The sequence below is a fragment of the Pyrus communis genome, chromosome 4, assembly GCF_041283825.1.
Source record: "Pyrus communis isolate YQ-2024b chromosome 4, ASM4128382v1, whole genome shotgun sequence".
Classification (NCBI taxonomy): domain Eukaryota; kingdom Viridiplantae; phylum Streptophyta; class Magnoliopsida; order Rosales; family Rosaceae; genus Pyrus; species Pyrus communis.
Genome location: NC_142568.1, coordinates 4,588,519 through 4,609,720, shown reverse-complemented (window position 1 = coordinate 4,609,720; position 21,202 = coordinate 4,588,519). Strand labels below are relative to the sequence as shown.

At 37.4% G+C, this 21,202-nt stretch overlaps 3 protein-coding genes across 3 annotated transcripts; 2 read left to right on the top strand and 1 right to left on the bottom strand.

Moving 5' to 3' along the window:
* The first annotated feature begins 1,404 nt into the window (after window positions 1-1,404).
* LOC148697331 (F-box/FBD/LRR-repeat protein At1g13780-like) lies at window positions 1,405-2,902 on the top strand. Its single transcript, XM_088693207.1, has one exon. It carries the CDS (start codon window positions 1,405-1,407, stop codon window positions 2,749-2,751), a length of 1,347 nt encoding a protein of 448 aa, XP_088549333.1. The 3' UTR covers window positions 2,752-2,902.
* Window positions 2,903-4,354: 1,452 nt separating this feature from the next.
* Window positions 4,355-6,542, top strand: LOC148697330 (uncharacterized). The gene has a single exon (XM_088692384.1). The coding sequence runs from the start codon at window positions 5,080-5,082 to the stop codon at window positions 6,025-6,027; it is 948 nt and encodes a 315-aa protein (XP_088548510.1). The 5' UTR covers window positions 4,355-5,079; the 3' UTR covers window positions 6,028-6,542.
* A 587-nt stretch (window positions 6,543-7,129) lies between these two features.
* LOC137723127 (glutamate dehydrogenase 2) lies at window positions 7,130-11,304 on the bottom strand. Its single transcript, XM_068462296.2, has 9 exons — window positions 10,915-11,304; window positions 10,693-10,806; window positions 8,709-8,930; window positions 8,519-8,593; window positions 8,292-8,408; window positions 7,945-8,195; window positions 7,735-7,810; window positions 7,560-7,646; window positions 7,130-7,475 (listed from the first exon to the last, which is right to left on the bottom strand). Exons 1-9 carry the CDS (start codon window positions 11,020-11,022, stop codon window positions 7,290-7,292), a joined length of 1,236 nt encoding a protein of 411 aa, XP_068318397.2. The 5' UTR covers window positions 11,023-11,304; the 3' UTR covers window positions 7,130-7,289.
* Window positions 11,305-21,202: the final 9,898 nt, after the last annotated feature.

The window sequence follows — 21,202 nt, the reverse complement described above, 5'->3', positions numbered from 1 at the left end:
TTTTAACGGCTGCTGCAATCCTTCGTGCAGCAGCTACAAGGCCAACCCCAAGCTTCTCACTCTCTTGCCTTCGAGTCTTTTCCTACCAAAACTATTGTAAAAATACCAAACACCCAAGCCTTAGCCACAAGCCTACCATATTCCTACACATGAAACCCAACCACTACGGCCAAACTCATCCACTACCAAATCACTTAGAATCCCTTATGCCAAACTTAAGCCTAGTTAACACCAACATTTTTAATAAAAATTTCTATGTGAAAGCACATTTTAAATGTAGTTTCAAACAAGCTTTTTCCACCAAATGACTCGAGAAATAGGTCACAATTGATTACCAAATTAAAAAGAATCCCACAGAGAAAACAAACCATTTCATATTTAATTTGTCCAAAAACTAAGTTCCCATACATGACTACTTAGTAGTATGGTTTAGTGGCACACCTCATTATTTGTAAATCAGATATCTTAAATTTGACTCTCATAGATGCGATTTTGGCATTATCAACCAGCATGGTTTGCTGGTGGTGCTTAATTAACAATTCGAAACCTTGCTGCTGCTGCATAGATTAGCGACCAATGCCATGCCCTGCAACCTTATCTTCTCCGTAAAATTGATCGCAAAATTCAAGACCTATCTCCCAAACAACAGCACAATATTCTTAAAGAGTGATGTATCATATATACATCCTTCAATTAATTAATAATTCTCAAAATAAACATGCATAACTCAAAATTACAATTCCTCTGATTGTTATACTCTATTAAGAATTTGGTTTGGACTAATTTGTCACCCATTTTCTGCTCGATTCTTGTAAAACAATAAGAACTCTTATACTGCCAAAATTCTTAAAATATATAGAATATCTCGAAAATAAACTTTATTAAATACACAAGCCATAATTACATCATGTTCCAATACAATCAAATAGAAAGCATTTCGTGCCCTCGTAGGCAACATGTGATCCCAGATATCAAAATCTTAAATAGTTAGTAAGCGCTATACTTATGATTGCATCCGCTAGAAAATGACTCATGTAAATATGCTTTCAAGAAATAGCAGTGAAAGACTCCGCCAGCACATTAATATATATTAGAAGAATTAATCTGATATTAATTGGCTAGTTTCATTTTGTCAGGAAACCCTAATATTTTGTGAAATTAAGGTACAAAAGGATGCCGGTTTTGCCAAATTGTATAGGACAAAGGTTTACCCTAACCAACATGAACGGTTTTACCAAATTGTATAGGACAAAGGTTTACCCTAACCAACATGAATTCGTACTAGTTGCGGTTTAGTATCCTTCAAGGATATTAATTAATCCAACATTTATAAATAGATTTAGTCTTCCATCCACAAACCCCCGACCCAAATACAGAAAGAAGATCAATCGTAGCCGAAACGTCATGGCACACCTTCACTTACCTGACCTCGTTACGCAAAAAATCATCCAAGTTCTTCCCACCAAAGCTGCCGTCCGTATGAGTTTTCTTTCCAAGCAATGGGAAGGTGTGTGGTGTTCGAGCTCCGTCTTAGATTTCGACGAGGAAAGCGTTGGTTTTTGTCGAGACAAGCACGGTGATAAACACAGAAAGTTCATCAACAACATCTTGATAAGGTATTTGAGATTTTGTGAGAATGATAAGCAAAAGAAGCTCACGTTACTTAAACTGAGGCTTCATATGACGGGCTACTTGTTTAGAGAGGACACTAACATCGTTGATAAGTTATTAACTTGTTCGTTAGAGAGAAACGTCAAAGAGTTAGATATAAGCCTTCGAAGGGATTGGCATGTCAACGAAAACTACTACGGCTTATCTCGAACCACCTTTCTCGTTGCAAAATCTTTAACTACTCTCCGTCTGGCGTATGTGAAGATAAAGGACATACGCAGTGCCAACGATGGACGTCATATAGATCGTATAAGCCAGCTTCTTCCCTCCTTGAAAACAATGTCCCTCAAAAGAGTTCGGTTTGATGAGCGTGCCCTCAGTTCCTTAATTTGGGAGTGCCCTTGTATTGAATATTTGTCATTAACTTCATGTTCTTATGAAGACAATCAAGAAGACGAACTCTCCATGTTTTATATTTCAAGTTACAGTCTCAAATTCTTGGAAGTTAAGTATTGCAAGGCTCAAGATATTCAAGTTGACGAGACAATAAATCTTGAATCTTTTACATTTGTTTCATCAAAGTTTCTTCACGTTGAGCGGATAATGTTGCGCGATTCTCATAACTTGAAACATATCAACATTCATGCTCATCACCTGAAAAACTTACGCTTAATTGCATCTCATCGTAGTTTGGAGGCCACGATCAATACTCCGAATCTAAATTCTATATATTTCCTTTGTGGTTACTTAACGTCCAAGATTTCTTTGAAAGCTCCAAATTTAGGGGAGGCCGCCATCTTACTGTTGGACTTCTGGGACATACAATTTCCGACTGCCTTCAACGGGCCATGGAAACATTTACCTGTACTGGCCGATTTTCTTACAGAATTTGGTTGCTCCAAGAGTCTAGACCTCTTTGTCGCTGATTCGAAGAATGTCATCTTTCCAACAGAATTCAGAAACACCTGCTCTTCAGCAATATTGCCTGGTCTCAACAACAGTCTTGTGCTCAAGATGTCCAATTATCTTCAAATGGATTCAGATATTGGTGAACTGGAGGACTCTTTGACTTGGATAGCACCTTCTGCAAGGGATATTTCTGTTGAAAAAGTCATTGGAACGCTACTTTTTGAACTTTGAATAGACGGAAATTAAATGAGTTGTCCAAGCCAGCCCCAGACTTGTCTTGATTATTCCAAATTTAACGCTGTGCAGCTTCACCAATTGCACATTTATATATCATATATGCATCTTAACCACTTCGTTAATTAATTGCCTTCGTTTCATGAAAGATATGGGATTTGCAGTTATAAAAGCTATTCAATCTTTTGTATGTGATAATGTGGAAGAAATTATAAATTATATTTTTTTGTAAATAAAAAGAAAGTTGACATGAAAGTATGTTATTAGTAAAATGCTCAGGTGTTTAAAGTCAAGGGGCTTTGACAAAAAAATTAAAAATAAAAAAATAAAAAAACTGAAAACAAGTGTTGTCGTCAAATATTAGGGATTGGATCCTAATTTTTTTCTTTTAATACTGTGGACTGTGTAAATGTTATCGTTAAATATTAGGAATATGCGGATGGAGATTCATAAGCCAAATAAAAAAAATACAATCAAATTAATGTGAACAAGTGTTACTGGACCCACATTAGTGTCTTATTTTCCCACCCACATGATAATCACACCCATCATAAAATGTTATTTTCCCACCCATTATTATTCCCAAACAACCCTAATATATTTTGGGTCAACTTGGTCTTGTCCTTGATGATACCCGTCAGTTGATGGATAATATTCCTCAGGGGAAGGTTTCATTTTGCAATCGGGAGGCCAATAATGTTGCACATCGCTTGGCAAGGTATAGCTTGACCGTAATCAATTGTTTGATGTGGCTTGAGGAAACACCAAATTTGATTTTAGATTCTCCATTTGAGGATAGTAATTTCATTTTGTAATCTGGTGCGGAACGCTCTTTTTCCCTTAGACCGGGTTAAATTCATGTCAAGGTTTTTATCGAGGCCCTTAACATGCACCCCAGTCTTAGCATTGTACATATCCTCTCATTATTGATGAATATCGTACTCTTCTTAAATAATTAACTCTAATATCTCTTTAAATAAATAAAAATTGAAAAGAAAAAAAAAATGCAAGACTTCGACATTCATCATTTCTTTCAAACCACGCATGTCCTTAAACTGATGACATCCCTTTCATAATATCTCTTCCTACTAACCCCAAATCTGCCACCCCGATTTTTTCTAGATCCCCACCCTCTATTTTCACCGAATTCCATATCTATGGCCCAAATTAGAGACCTCAGATCCCAAACCACTCTTCTTCCTCCTTTTCTGTGAAAATCGTAGACCTCACCCGAAGTCGTTTTCTCCTCTGTCTAGCAAACACTTGTTCCTTTTTCAAACCTTTTTGTCGATTGTAGCCCAAATCTTTCTCAGCCTCTTTTCGCCGCACATATCAAACCCTACCCACCATTATTATTAAGAACATTTTTATTAAAAATAGTAGATGGAGAAATAAGACAACGGATGGTAATATTACCCCTCAGAAAGTAGAAAGGCTTATTTACACTTCGTCCGTGCATTGATTTGACCGCAAGCCTTTGATTCAGTGAAGCCGAAAATATCCATTTCGCCCTCCAATTTGCAATCCTTTTACGAAGCATACCCCGCTTTCAAGTTTCATCCGTTAAGAAAGAAACCATTCACCGTTTCTACACGAATTTCCCGTTTCAGTTGGGTGCTTTGAAGAAAGAAACCGTTCACACTACAACACTACCAGGTATATATATAGTTCTTGAAATTTCAAATGTGTTTGCTTATTGGGCAGGCGTTACTTTGGTTCTTTGAATTTCCTTTTTTGGTCGAATGTTTCTTTCTCCATCATTATCTAATATTAGACTGCTTTCCAGGTTTTCTTGGGTTTTTTAAAGGGAAAATTAAGCAAAACCCCTCCAAAAACTTGAAAACAGCAATAAAAATCGAGGGCTTGAAGCAGAAACAACAAAAGAATCGAGGGCAATAAGTAGGATTTAAAAGCCCCCTTTTTTATGATGAAAATTGGATTCTTGGGTTGATAAAACGTTGATATATCTTTTGCTTTGTTGATTTTAGAAGTATGGAGGTTCTCCAAGCTTAGATATTTGGTTCGAAATGTTTGCAATTTTTGAATGGTCAATGAGTAGTTTCGATGGCATCTGGGTTTGGGTTTTTGAGTGCTTTAAACAACGTCTTGTTGTACAAGTAATCTTGTGCATTGTGAGATTTGTAGCTTTTATTGTTTGACCTCAGCGAATGCGTGCATTTTTAATGATTGCTCTTGCTTTGGGCTTTGGAGAATTTCATTCCATTGGGTTGGGAGTTGGAATGGGGATCATAGAGGCGGTTTAACATTTGGAATCATCGAAAATAACTGATTCGCTTAATACTTGTCATTTTGAGGAAATTGCCCATGGAGTGCTCTGTCCAGACCAAGTTGCCCAAGTTCAACAGGGAGATAATCTCTGCTGTTCGTGATTTTCCCCCGGGGAGTGGACATTTTGCTCAGTTAAACTATTTGAGGGCTTCTCTGGTTACTTCTGTGAGTGTACCAACAGAAAGTTTGGCTAGTGGGGATAAAAATGGTGATGGGCATGCAGTTGAAAAAATGATGCGCTCAAGTGGTCAAGTGGATAACACTGACTTGTCCAATAACAAGGATGTGGGTACTGCGGGGACAATTGAATCAGTAACAGCCGTAGAACATGAAGCACCTGAATTCTCGAAGAATCTACATCAGTTAAACAACCTGAGACCTGTTGAAGAGGCAGCTTCTGTTGGTAATGCTGAGCATTTGATTACCCGGGATAATAATGGTGATGGAAAAGGGGTTGAAAATCTGACTGTTTTGACTGATCATGTGGATGAGACTGGCTTGACGAACAGTAAGGCTGTTGGTACCATGGAGATAAATGAATCTGTGACTGCCTTAAAGCGTGAAATACCCGATTTCCCAAAGAATCTGCATGAGCTAAACGATTTGAGACCTGTCAATGAGGCAGCTTCTGTTGGTACTGCTGAGAAGGTGGATCAGACTGTCCTGATGACTGGTATGGCTTCTGGTACTGTGGAGACAGATGATTTTTCAACTACTATGCTGAATGAAATACGTAGTTTGTTGAAGAGCCCAGGTCAGCTTGGTGTGGCTACTCCAAAGGAAGATACAGAGACTGTTCTGTCCAATAGAAATCTTTGTTCGCCGCCTGATGGGTCCATTTCTGTTTCTAATGGAAATGATCTTGAGATAACTGCAGCCAATGAATTTTCTCGAAAAGTAGTATCAGCTATTCGCAACTTCCCTCATCTCTGTGGACCAAAAGCTGCTCTGAAGGTGAGGAATTTTGGTCAAGAAAGTTCATGACTTCCATCATCATCGAACTCAGTGAAGACTAATGTGAAACCAACAGGAGAGAAATGCTTAGATAAATCTTATTCTCGTAAGCAATTGCATGAAGAAGATTTTGAAAGTTTAGAACTTCCGTCACACAGGACGATTGTGCTGGGATTGATGGCTGGTCCTAATTGTCCATGGAGGAACCGAAAAAGGGTCTCCAAGCAGCAAGAACATGATGTGAAGCAAACATGAGAGGAATGCATGGATAAATCACTTTCTCATAAACAATTGCATGAAGATTTTGAAAGTTCAGAAGTTCCGTCGAATAGGAGAAATGTGCTAGGATTGATGGCTGCTTCAAATTGTCCATGGAGGAAGGGAAAAGGGGTCTCCAAGCAGCAAGCATATACCAGATGGTCGTATGAGTGACAAAAGCGAACGAAACTTGATTTTAGATGTCACCTAGAAAGATCTAACTGCATTCAGTACAGATAAGGTGGATAAATTTCAGAATCATTCATCAACAAATCGCAGTTCAAGTTTGTTTTGTGTTCTTGTTTCGGCTTAGAAGTTTAACCCTCATATTTTGGAGAGATTTTTCAGTGTGACCGTTACACGGATGGTACACCACGTGTCGTTATATAAATGGTGGGATATGTGTGTTAAAAAGTTAATAACTTAAAAAATAAAATTTTCCACCACTTACATAAAAACACGTGGTGTACCATTCGTGTTCCTGTCACAACTAAAAATTTCTCCATATTTTGGCAGCTGCCCTGTTTCCCAGAAAACTTGGAACAAGGATTTATTCGTGAATGACGATTAATTTTGAAGAGTAATCGTTTCTTTTTTCTTCGACAGTGAATTAATCCTACACCTCTGCATACAGCACTGCTATCTAGCATGAAATTGGCTCAATTTTGCACATATCATCATTATACACATGCTTTCTTTTTCTTTTTTGAGTTTATTGCACTGATTCACAAGGCTTAAACCTGAATTCAGTAAACCAGGGTTATAGGTGTTCCTGCTGCTAAGGCTAGTGACGGTAGCTAAAGCTTGCCGAGCTTATGGACACACTTCACATGAGAAGCTAATAAGAAAATGTGTTAAAAGCACAAAAGAATACTAATGTAAATGAACTAAAGTACCTTTATTTCTTTCTTAGGTTGGTTTCTCCTGTTTGCTCGAGTATCCGGTTTTTCGATTCCCATTACATTGCATGACTGATGTCAAGAAGAAGCATTTGATGGGCACAAAAGGAGAAAATTAAAATGAAAAGACTTCATTCATGCTTCCCAACCCCTCAAGAGTGTAGCACGTGCGACTCGGTTCACCCCGAGAGTGAAAGCTCCCATTCGCAAGCTGCAGTCATGAGTTTGACACAATGCCTTGATGTCAAGGAAGGCCTTGTGCATGTACTTTTTAAGCTCACAGTTAACCTTGTCTTCTTCCCACATAAATCCTTGAATATTCTGCAGACAATAGACAGGAGGACTTCAAGCCATATTGATTTAGATAATAGGCATTTACAACACACCGCAATAGCTTCTTTTTACCTGAACCCATTCGAAGTAGCTCACCGTCACACCGCCAGCATTTGCATATATGTCAGGGAGAATAACAACTCCCTTCTTGGACAAAATCTGCAGCAGAGGGGTTTTATACCTAAGTAGGAGATTTCAGCAACCAGTATGCTTATTTAAGTTGAGAAAATGCAGTTGTCCTTGTTACCTCGTCTGCTTCGGGGTCAGTCGGATGATTTGCAGCTTCTATTATGAATTTTGCCTTCACATCAGCTGCATTTCCCCTTAAATATAAATTTGAATACATCAACATCAAACAGTAGGAAAGAAAGGGAAAACATACAAACAATTTTGACACAAAATTTCCTAGAAAGTCCGGTTATGATGTTCTTAATGAATAAAGAAGCAGGGTACATACTTGTTAATAACTCCTCCTAAGGCACATGGAATCAAAACATCACATTCATGAACAAGCAAATCATTTGGGTCCATAGCATCTCCACCTTGGAATTCCTTCAAACTTCTATTGCCATCTTTGTGCTTCAGAAGATCTGGGATATTGATTCCAGCAGGGTTTTTAATTGCACCTGTGATGTCACTAACAGCAATGACATGACCCCCTCTATCATGGATCAACTTGGCTGCCCATGAGCCCACATTTCCAAAACCCTAAAATGTATCAACAAAGTTAGAAGCCGAACACATATTCATGTCATCGCACATATGGCCTTGGAAAATAAAATTTTATCATTATTTAGGACATACCTGTATAACAAACTTCATACCAGAAATTGACTTTCCGTATTCACCAAGTAAAGACTCAGTTGCAAAAACCACCCCAAGTCCAGTCGCAGACTCCCTTCCAAGTGAACCCCCAAGATCCTGAATTGGAAACACAACGAATATAAGAAATAAAATTCTTTAGAATCATGATGATTTGATTCTATCCAGTGACCATAATTATAAACCGTCTGTGGATGTGCGGTACTTACAATCGGTTTTCCTGTCACAACTGCAGGTGAATGCCCATGAAACTTTGAGTACTCGTCAAGAATCCATGCCATTGTCTGTACAATTTAAAGAACTAAGCATGTGTAGTTTACACCAAAGACAACAATATATTTATTATTTTCGACCAACAAAGACCGTACTCTCAATTTACTTTGAAAGGAAACAGGATACCTGGGAATTAGTTCCCATGTCAGGGGCAGGAACATCCCTGTGAATTCCAATGAGATCATGGATCTTCTGAGTAAAAACACGAGTTAAACGTTCTAACTCACTGACGCTCAAGTCCCTCGGGTTGCAGCCAATCCCACCCTTAGCTCCACCATAAGGAATGTTTACTACAGCTGTCTTCCATGTCATTAGCTGGGCTAGAGCATTCACTTCATCTGGGTCAACCTTGCACCATTGAATATTTGCTACTTCAGTATTCGATGCATATTAAGATGGCTTAAATGCATAAATTACGAGAGGATTCACAGGTTAGACCGTAAGAGTAGTTTATACGTGAAACCCAGTTAAGATTTATGTGAGGGAATTCTCATAAAACGTAATGCACGAGACAATCCTTATATATTCGAGAAACCTCTCGTATTATTTAAAGAGAGAGGATCATCGCTGGATCCTCTTTGTGAGGATCCCAGGGATCCTCCAATCACATCCGTTCATCATATATCATGCGGCTAGTTTTCGTCAGGTACTGTTTATATTCAATTTTAAATAAAAAAATTTACAATGATTTCTAACCGCACAATGTAAGATGAACGGATGTGATTTGAGGATCCGGTGAGGATCCTCTCACTTAATTAAAAACACAAGAATAAAGGAAACATGTAGCAAGGCATAGAACTGCTGCAGGACAAATGTAGTTCATTGAACGGTAATCTGTATGCATGAAGAATTAACTCTGCAGAAAAATCAATGGTAAATAATTCCACTGTGTTTTAAGGTCAGTTGAATACTTTTCTGAAAATAAAACAGTTATGGTGCTCTACATTTGTGGGTTTGTGGTCATACATAGAAAACCATTAAACATATATTATGTTTTGAATTCTTATCGCAGTTACTGCTAACAGCAGCACCTTCTTTGTATGGTGCCCAAGTAGAATTTTATTAACATTGATAGAAGTAGTACTTGTTAAGGACATTTTTACATCTAATTACTCCATTGACTCGCTAGCAATATTGAACATACCAGTTACAAGTACTACGAACAACATGGGTTGCTATAACAAGTGGAACTCACCATGGAGCACAGTCTAGGTAATATATCCCGCACTTGCTATCTCAATCCAGTTTCCCCTTCCAATTGTTGCATAGTCCTAAAAGGTTCTATAAATTTATGGTGTGGGCCAACTCAAAGGGAAACAGATAATCTACGGTTACACAATACAACAATAAATGTGCTGAAAAGGAAAATACATAACAGAAGAAACTTTACTTATCAACAAGACGACAACCAAAGACATCCAATGATCTCACAATCGATGTTTGGGCTTTACATTATACATACAATCAATGCCGTTTCATAAGGCGTTTATAACCAGTCAATTATTGGACATAAAAACAATGCTACGTAACACAATTGTCATTTCTCAAGCAGCTTAAAGACATTTTCCTGAAATAGAAACCAATAGTAGTTTGGAGAACACACTATTCACTCGTTAGAAAAAGATCAATTTTGGCAAAAACCAATCAAACACAGACAGAAGTAGCATTACCCATGTATCTCCCCTTCACAGGTTTTCTAAATAATGAGAAGGAATCTGATCTCATTTCTAAGAAAACCCTCTTTGTTAAATCAAATGTCTTGAAGCACACAGATATAATACTCATCATAAACAGAAACACAGGTTTGACAGACGAACTGTGAAATTGAGCCAAACTATGACAGTGGAACCGCGAATCCAATTTAAATTTTCCCCAATGATTGAGAACATGTAGCCATCAAAGTTGAGCGAATTATAAATATAACCAAAAGATCAAAACCAGATGAATGAATATAATCTACAATAAAAACCATAAATTGGAATCCTAACATCAACAGATTAAGTCCAACTTTTCGATTAGGCCAGAAACCAAAACCCCAAATCAACAAACTTGGAGGGATACGCATGGAAAATAACAACGTTGACATAAAATGAAAGAAGGATATATAAACCTCAGGATGGTAACGGATTCCCCCTTTCATTGGGCCACGGGCATTGTCATGCTGGATTCTGAATCCAACATAGGATACCAGAGTGCCATCATCTTTCGGAATAGTACACTCAACCTGCAAATCAAACACCATAAAAACCCAAAAAATTATGAACAAAATAAGAGGAAAAAGAAAAAAAGAACGAAGAATTTATGGAATGAGAAGCAAATGGAAATTATTTACTTTGATTTCTCTGAAGGGAATCAAAAGGCTTTTCTCAAGCTTGGAATCCAGACCAAGAATGCGAGCTGCATGTCGAAAGTTGCGGTTGGTGGCTGCAAGAGCATTCATGGCTGCCTCTCTCTGCCTCTCTCTGCCTCTGCTGAAATCAATGAAACAGTAAAACCCCAGAACCTAAAAGCAAGCAAGGACTGAGAACAACGGGACAAAGATGGTGAGATGGGTCAGTCAGATTCAGTCAAGAAAAAGTAGCTAGAAATTTATCGGAAAAGAAATGTAGGCGAAAAGTCTATCAATTTTTATGGAAATAAGTATATAAAAATAAATAAACGTTGTCCTTTTTTATTTGACTTATGAGGCCCTGACACCACAGTGCATGAGATGGGTTAGTGTGACAGTGACAACAAGGTTTGTTCAAAATTAACTACGGTTGTAGCGAGCTTTTCTCAGTACCGCGTTTTAAAAATATTTTCTTTCGTTTGTAGGTAGAAGGTTTCAAGTTCGATTCTTTTTGAAAATAAATTTGAATCACATTTTTATTAATTTTAATATAAATAATATTGTTTGTTAAAAAAATACATATATTTAAAATAAAGATATACATGATAAAATATTTAAGATACGGAATATTTTGGAGCACCGACAAATTTTTTATGAACCTGAAAAAGTACAAATCTATGATTATGGTGCTTAATTAAAATGAACTAGATTAGTAGACAAATAAATGGGAGTCAACAATGGGCAGTGAGTGAGTGAATCCTTTTACTTTAATTAATCAAGATCCGAAAGAATAAGAGGGTCTGCATTTTACAACTATAGGCTATAAGAGCATCTAAATGGAGAATTGCAAATTTTGAGTTGTAAAACTCATATTTATGTCTCACATTATATTTTTATAAGATGTAAATATAAGTTCTACCTTAATGAGAAAGATATAAATTTGGGATATCATTTATGTTTCTCTTTTCGACCACCCGAACCCACCTCCAAAAGATGCAAACATACATTTTTATTTACATATTTTGGAGAAGTTGAATAATTTACATTCCACCATTAAAGAATTTTCTAGATAATTTACGCATCATCATCATCAAATACAGATATATAGATGAAGGTTATCTGCCAAGTCATAAGCACAATTTTTTTTTTAAAATTTTATTACTCAAACAAAACCAAGTGAGCATTTGCAAGATGCTTAATTTACAAAATGACTTTCCTAGAGATCACATATGTTAGAAAGCTTTCTAGGGGTATGTTCTGTTGCCGTGAGTGGTATTAAAAAAGAAGGGCATGTAAATACATTGTAAATATTAAAATCCTTTATTAAGAAGGATATGTGTGTGTCCTTTATTGTTTCCTTATAAAACAAGGATTGTATCTTGTATATATTGTCTATTAAGCAATACAATGAAAATTAAGCTGTAGATTCAATTTGGCATCTGAACCAAGCGTAACCCTAAAAGTTCCCACCGTGTCGTTGTTACAGTAAAAGCAGGAAAAACCCTTGCACATCTGAGATCTATGCTGCGTCTCTGCAGCAAGTCCGGACTGCCCATGCTGCTATCGTAGGAAACAAGGACCACAACAAACTTCGGTGTTTGTGCATCCTTGCAGCAAAAATGTGTGCTTGTTGCTCCGCACCGTGTGTGTGGTGTGTATTGTGATTAATGGTGAGTGACAAAGGAGAGGATGTGCTGAAATTGGAGGGTAGGGCATCTGGCTCTACCCACGGGTCAGTTGTCAATCCTGTGGTTATTCAAAGTGATGCTTCAAACGTACCAAATACCGTAAAACTCAATGGATCAAATTACCCTCTTTGATCCAAAGTATTAGAGATGCATATTGTTGGGCGTGGAAAGAAAGGGTTCATGACAGGGAGTACTAAGGAGCCCAATGAAGGCAGTGCCGAATATGATGCTTGGGAGATTGGGAATGCAATTGTGAAATGATGGTTGATAAACTCCATGGATCCTACTATCATGGGTTTTTTCATTCATCTTCGTATTGCTGAAAAAGTTACCAGGACGAATTATGATGGATCGAATATCTCTCAGATTTATGAATTGAAGGTGAAGTCATTCCGACTTCGCCAAGAAGGGCGGCCTATTGGTGTATACTATGTCGACCTTAAAGCTGTCTGGCAAGAACTTGATCAGAGAAGATCAATTAAGATGGACTGTGCTCTTAATTTGAAGACACTTCAGGAAGAAATTCAACTAGACCATGTGTATGCTTTTTTAGCAGCCCTCGATGATATTTTTGACAAAGTCTGTAGTGATATTTTGAGAACTCAGCCTCTACCATCTGTGGTGGAAGTGTTTTCAGTAGTTAGGTGGGAAGCTTAATGTCATGCTACTATAATGAAAGGTAGTACCGTTGGGAACCAAGGAGGAAACCCCCCGGGTGCCTATGGTGTCACGACCTCTTTCTTCTGGCCGACCCTAGGGCCCATCTCCATCAACCAATTCTCGCCCTTTCACTCGAGAGAATAAAGATGATTTGAAGTGTACTTTTTGTGGGCAAACCCGTCATACGGAAGATAGATGTTTTAAAAAATATGGAGTAGTTGAATGCTTTCCGGAATTGAAGAAGAAATTGTGTGTTAAAGAGCGGGCTTCTAGCGAGGCTAGTGGAAGGCGTCCACCTATGGCTGACATAACAACTAGAAACAAAGTTGTCGTGCCTACTCAAGGGAATCCAAGTCAAGCCTTGTTCACCCGACTCAATCTCAGTAAGTCTTCGTCCAATACAGATACTGATGGGCGTGTTCTTTTAGCCTTTGGTACTGAATACCATACAGGTTGGATTTTGGACTCTGGAGCAACTGATCATATGACGTTTGATAAAAGGTTATTTAAGTATATGACAATGACACATCAAAAGTTTGTTGCCACGGCAAATGGCACCACTACCATATTGACTAGGGCCGGCACAATGGACCTCACACCATTTCTTTCTTTCCACCACTGTTTGCTTGTTCCGTCGTTGTCTCACCATTTATTATCTATTCCCCAAGTTACTGAGCAATTAAATTGTGTTGTACTTATGTATCCATTGTTTTGTTTGATTCAGGATATTCAGACCAAGGAGATAATTGGGTGTGGCACTAAGAGAGAGGGGTTGTACTTTGTGGATGACGTCATTCCTAGCAGAGCTAATGCAGTTCAAACATCCCGTACTGGTAATCTGCAAGAAGTTTGGTTGTTACATCGTTGGTTAGGACATGTTTCTTTTGGTTATTTAAGGCATATGTTGCCTCGTATGTTTCATGAAATAAATGAATCAGACTTACATTGTGAAGTCTGTATTCTTGCTAAGAGCCATCATGCTTCGTTTCCTTCTAGTATGAATAAAAGATTGCTTCCATTTGAGCTTGTGCATTCATATGTTTGGGGGCCTTCACCCGTTAATACAGTTTTAAGAGTTAAGTGGTTTGTCACGTTTGTTGATGATTGCACTTGTATGACATGGGTGTATTTGTTGAAACATAAAAGTGATGTAAGTACAATTATTCGGTCTTTTTCTCAGATGGTGGCTATTTAATATTCCTCCGTTTTAAAGTTCTTCATACTGATAAGGGGGGAGAATATATTAACTCTGAGCTTTCTAATTTTTTTTTTCTGTGATCAAGGAATTTTCCATGAGACAACTTACTTGTACACCCCACAACAAAAAAGGGTTACTGAGAGGAAAACCCGTCATATTTTGGAAACTGCTCATGCACTGCTTATTGGTAGGTCCATGCCCAAGAGTTTTTGGCTAAACGCCATCACTTATGTCGTGTATGTTATCAATCGCATGCCATCCCGGGTTGTAGAATTTTGTACTCCACTCCAAATGTTGACAGAGCATGTTCCGATTGTCTGTACCAATACTCTCACTCATCGAGTGTTTGGCTACGTGGCTTATGTTTATATTCACAAGATTCATCATAGTAAATTGGATCCTTGTGCTCTTCTATGTGTCTTTGTGGGTTTTGCATCACACCAGAAAGGTTACAAGTGTTACCACCTTGCCACTCGCCACATGTATATCACCATGGATGTGACCTTTTCTGAGTCTAAATATTTTTATACTACCATATCACCACCTTTCAATCACAAAGGGGGATAGTTCTAGTTATGATCTTGATGGTGTTCTTGAATGGTTGGATGTACAAGAGGAAAAGTCTTCAGGGGGAGTGCACGGTGTGCCAAGTGATGCAGGTGATGATGCTCGGTCTCTTCTTGCCAAGCATGCTGTTGCGAGTAGACAGCAGGTTATCACTGCACCTGTTCCAAGTATCCCGCAGCTTCTCACCAAAGAAGAGACTGCTAGTCCGTGTGTTGGTGCTATCGAAGGGGAGTGCACTGGTGATCAGCCAACTATTACCGAAGCTTCCCCCTCTCTCTAGCTCAATAGTGTGGTCGTCCAATGCATCTTTTTTGGATATCCATAAGGTAAGCACTAATAATACTCATGTAACTAATGATGTTATAAGTACATATAAATTGCCACCAAGGCAAAATCATGGTGTACCTTCTGACAGGTTCTCTCCAAATGGAAAAGTGAAGTATCCCATAGCCAATTATGTGTCCTGTAAAAATCTTTCATCCGAACATCAAGCATGGGTAAATAATGTAGATTCAATTCAGGTACCAACTCGGGTAGAAAACACTTTGAAGAGTCAAGAATGGATCGAAGCAATGGATGAAGAGATGAGAGCATTGTAGAAAAATAATACTTAGGAAGTAGTTGAGTTGCCAAAGGGAAAGAAACCAGTTGGGTGCCGATGGGTTTTTACTGTTAAATACGAAGCTGATGTATCACTTGACTGGTATAAAGCAAGGTTGGTGGCAAAAGGGTATACTCAAACGTACGAAGTTAATTACCAAGGAACTTTCTCTCCTATGGCTACGATGAATAAGGTACAAGTCCTTATCTCACTAGCTGCAAATTTGAATTGGCCACTGAAACAGTTTGATGTAAAAAATGTGTTTCTTCATAGACATTTGGAGGAAGAAGTGTATATGGATTTCCCTCTAGGGTATAGCAACGGAGGAAAAATAGGAGTGTATCGATTGTGGAAGTCTCTTTATGGGCTCAAGCAGTCACTACGTGCATGGTTTGGGAGGTTCACTCAAGCTATGGGAAAGAATAAGTATTATCGGAGTCATTCTGATCATACTTTATTTGTGAAGTGGAGAAACGATTAAGTATCAGCCTTGAGTATTTATGTAGATGATATGATAATAACAGGTGATGATTCAGATGAAATTGTCAAATTGGAGAAGAATCTTTCTACTGAGTTTGAGATTAAGAGTTTAGGTGACTTAAAGTATTTCCTTGGTGTGGAAGTTGCTCGTTCGTCCAGAGGTATTTTCTTGTCTCAACGGAAATATGTTCTGAATTTATTGAAGAAAACAGGTATGCTTAGGTGTAAACCCGTGGATACTCCCATTGTGGGGAAACATTACTTAGGAATTTATCCGGATCAAGAACCAGTGGATAAATGCAGATATTAGAGACTGGTAGGAAGACTAATTTATTTAGCTCATACCCGTCCAGATATAGCCTATGCAGTAAGTGTGGTGAGTCAGTTTATGCACTCATCCATTGTGGATCATATGGCAGCTGTTATGCGGATTTTAACTTATGTGAAGTCGGCTCCAGGAAAAGGAATTTTGTATAAAAATTCTGGTTATCTGAGGATTGAGGGATTTACTGATGCTGATTGGGCAGCTAATGTAACTGATAGACGCTCTATTTTTGGGTACTTTACGTTTGTTGGCGGAAATTTGGTTACTTAGAGGAGCAAGAAGCAAAACGTGGTGTCAAGGTCTTCAGCTGAGGCCAAATTCAGAGGTATGGCACATGGAATATGTGAAGTTCTTTGGTTACATAAGTTACTTGGATGTCTAGGTTTCAAAGCAAAGGAGGCGACAAGCTTGTATTGTGATAATAAATCCGCATGGGAGATTGCAAAGAACCGGGTACAACATGACAGAACAAAGCATGTGGAGGTTGATCGTCATTTTATTAAGGAAAAGCTGGAGAAGAAAATTGTATCAATACCATTTGTGAACTCGGAAGAGCAACTTACGGATATCCTCACTCATGCCATGTGTGGTAGCTCTTTTGGTGACTCACTTGTCAAGTTGGGCACGTGTAACATCTATGCTCCAACTTGAGGGGGAGTGTTGCCATGAATGGTATTAAAAAAGGGCATGTAAATATATTGTAAATATTAAAATCCTTTATTAGGAAGGATATGTGTGTGTCCCTTATTGTAACCTTATAGAACAAGGATTGTATCTTGTATATATTGTCTTATGCAATACAATGAAAATTAAGTCGTAAATTCAATTTGTTCATGGCTGGTGAAGGCATCAACAACCATGTTGGCAAGAAACTTGCCTGCCATTGAGGGTTATTCCTGTTGTTTTTTTTTTTTTCTCAATCAAACCCAAAGGTGCTCATTGCTCACCCAAACACACAACCCTAAAGAATATTGGCAGCCACCGCACACAACCCAAGAATGGATTTTGTACTGGGACTTGTCATTAGCACTCCAAAAATCTCATTCTACACTCTAAACTTTCTATATTAGGAAAGAAAAATACACTTGTGAGGAGTGTAGAATGAGATCTTTGGAGTGCCAATAACACTTCCCTTTTGTACTCTCACTCAAAACACAAAAAAGATTAGAAGTTCTGGATTTTGTTGGATCACCACAACAATCCTTGGGTCTCAATATTGTTGATAATGAGATGATGGTCTTTTGGGACACACCAAAATCAATCAAAGATGGTTGGAAAGTGGAGATAGTCTTTTGTTGAGGAGGGATGCATTGGAAGATTTGCCTGAATCCAACCTCGTCTATTTGATGTTAGGAAAATTTTCTCGCTTTGAGGGAGTTGAATGCATAGAAGATTTTCTTGATTGAGTTGAAGTTGAGAAGCAATTCTTAGAGGAGATAACTACACAAAAGAAGATGGTCAAGTTAGCTACTTATAGTTTAATGAGAAATCATGCTATTTCGTGGGATCGGTTACAGAAGATGTAGAAGTAAAAGGAAAGTATCCAACCTGAACGTGCCATGGATGAAAGAAATTATTCTAAATACATGGTTTCAGTTTGAGTATGATTTGTAATTATTAAAAACCAGCGAAAACGTCAAAATTAAAAGAAAAAATGGTGATGCCAACTTAGACCCATACCCACATGATAAAGTTTAGGTATTTTCAGCCTTCGAGGTCGAGTTCTTTAGAAGTTGAAGAGACAAAAGTAAGCCAGAAATTGGGTTATTTTAAAGGGAATTTTAATGAAAAACTCACGGTACTATTTATTTTAACGAAAAGTCATATTTTTACACTAAAAGGTCAATTCTAGTACTATTTATTTTACTTTTTATTTTGTCTTTATCGTTAAAACTCAAAGTTTTCAAACCTTTTTCATTAGTTTTCTTTATTTTAAATGAAATAAAATTAAATAAATAAAAAAATGAAATGGCATTTAATCATGAAAGCTAAATTATTTCTAGGTATCATCGATGATTCAGAAGAATGTTGCACTCTCTTCTCCTTCACTTTGGTTTTGTCCCAATAAAATTTTCGAGCAAAAATTTAAGGAGGCAACTATATTATTGTATGGTCACATCCAAAAGAGAGAGTATGATAAATGCATGACTTAGTGAATGACCACCATACCTCATACTAACTTCAACCTTTCAATTCCTTGTAACTTATGCACCAAAAATAGGTGCCTCTACTAAAGATGAAATGAACAGGTTAGAGCATCTCTAAAAAATATGTCAAAAAGTCCACATTAGTAATAACAGTAAAAAAAGACAGCACTAGTGTTTTCAAACCGAAATTCCAATTCATATGCGGCATGACATGGAATGGTAGCAGAGGGAGTTGTTGAATTTGACAGCAGCTTCAAGTCTATTTTTAGTGGGTAATAGATTTACAAAAAATATCAATGAGCCACTTAAGCCTTCAAATTTAAATACATCTCCTTTGGAGATGGTTTTAGAATGCAAAGTTTTTTCTTTGTCATATCACTTTTCTCAATATTTTTTATTAGTTTAATAACAATGTAATTGTAGTTTTGAATTATCATATGAGTAATGATAGAGAGACTAAATTTTGTAAACTAAATGACATGGAAGTTGATGATTAGATTATTATCTAAGTATTGATTAACGTGCTTATTTCTTATTGATGACATGTAATTTAGTTTGCAAATTTAGAATACAAATTTAGCCTACCTAACACTACTCTTATCATATTATTAATAACTTTTTGAGATTTTTTTTTTTGGTGGTTTTTTGATATAGATCCAGTCAACGTGCACAACTTTACCCACTAACGCTATCATTTATTAAAAAAAAAAAGATATAGATCCATGTTAACGTTTAAAAGAGGCCAACAAAAACCAGAATGGTCAACCATTGGTGGGCTTATGATGTAAAGCTAGATTATGAACAAAAGAATTTAGGGAAATTGCAAATATGACCCATTTTCTTAATCTTAGCACTGAAATATGACAAACCAAATATGTATAGAGTATGCACACGCCATGCACAACAATATGATAGAAATATGATTTTTTTTTTCTACACCTTGAAATGATCAAATTACCCTCTCTATCTCTCACTTTCTCCTCTCTGTTTCTTTCTCTACAAATTACCCAATTTGCGGCTCTCTCTCTCTCTCTCTCTCAATTCTATTAGTTTTCTTAGCACTTCCTATTGATGCAACGGGTCATTTTTTTGGAGCTCGAGGGTCACGACAAAGATTGGAGCTTTGAATTTTTTTAATTTGGGAGTTTTGTTTTTACTATGAGAAATTAGGGTTTTTTTATGCCATATTTAGACCGTGTATCGATTTTGTAATTGACGTGTATCATGTAATTAACGGCATTGCGGGATATGTGGGGGTCTAGATTCTGGAAATCCCTTAGGAGGTGTTCGTTTCCCCTCACTAAAGTTCACTGGATACTAATGATTAGTCCAGTTCCATGTTTGTTTCTGGTATGGCCTAGATTTAATGAGACTAACTCTCACTCGCTAGACTAAAACAAGGGCTAGCGGGTCTTAGCTAAGCGCCCCCCCCCCCCCCGCCCCAAAAAAAAAAAAGCATGGGATTGCTAATCCCGTCTCCAAACCTGACGATCGCATGCTTTTATGAACGTTGCAAGTCTGCTAACATGCTTCTGGGCAACTCCGTTTGCCAGCCCATTTCCCAGATCTGAAACCTAGCCCCACCCACTGCCTAAATCTCAACACCAAAATTCGAAAAAAAAAATTTGCAAAACAAAAACACAACAATCCCCATATAAAAATTATTCCTTATTCCCAAAAATTCCCAAAAAAAAATCTTTTCCCAGAAAATTACTGAGAAATGGATAGAGAAAGGGAGAGAGTAGCTTTGGTACGAAGAAAAATGGAGAGATGGAGGAGAGAGTAGCTTTAGGGACGATTTTGCAGGAAAAATGGAAAAAATGAGTGCTGGGGGACGACACTTACGAGGAATAAAATAAAGGAACTCCCAGGGAGAGTCCAAATAGAGGATGAGTGTTCTAGACACTCTAAAAAACACAAAGAAAAAGCTTGAATAAAAAAATAAAATATTAGATGTGTATTAAATGATATAAAATTATAGTTGTTAACTATTCTTTTTTTTAGTCCGGCATTCTACCAAATGCCTCACTAAGTCAGTCCAGTTTAATCTAGTCTAAACCAATCCAGTTTAGTCCTTAAAGCTAGTCCAGTCCAAGTTAGTTCGGTGCAACAAACGCACCCTTAAAGATTTGTAGTTTACAAATCTTTGACCTGAACTTAGATTTTGGAAATCCCATTAAAAATCATCTATTTCCAGTAACATGAACACGACATGCACATAACATGCTTATAGATCTGAGCCAACCCAAAAACTCAAAGCTCACATCTCTCTCTTCGAAATCAGAAAAATGACGTCATCATCTGTGAGCTTTTACATTTTATATGTGGGTATTTATGTTATTTCGCTTTTGTGCATGGTCCGATTTTATATGTGGGTATTAAGAAAATGGGTCATTTTTTGGCAATTTCCAAGAATTTAAGTACACCTCTAAATATGGGTTACTTCCAACGAAGTAATCTGATTTATATTTAATGTGGCTTACTAGAGCATTTTACAACAGTGAAATATAATTTTTCTCTTGTGGATCCGACTGCTTATAAGGGGTACTCGACCCTTTTATATAAACATTGAGTGAGCTCCTTGACTTTTAATTATCTATTGTCCTATCATTTAATGGGTGAACT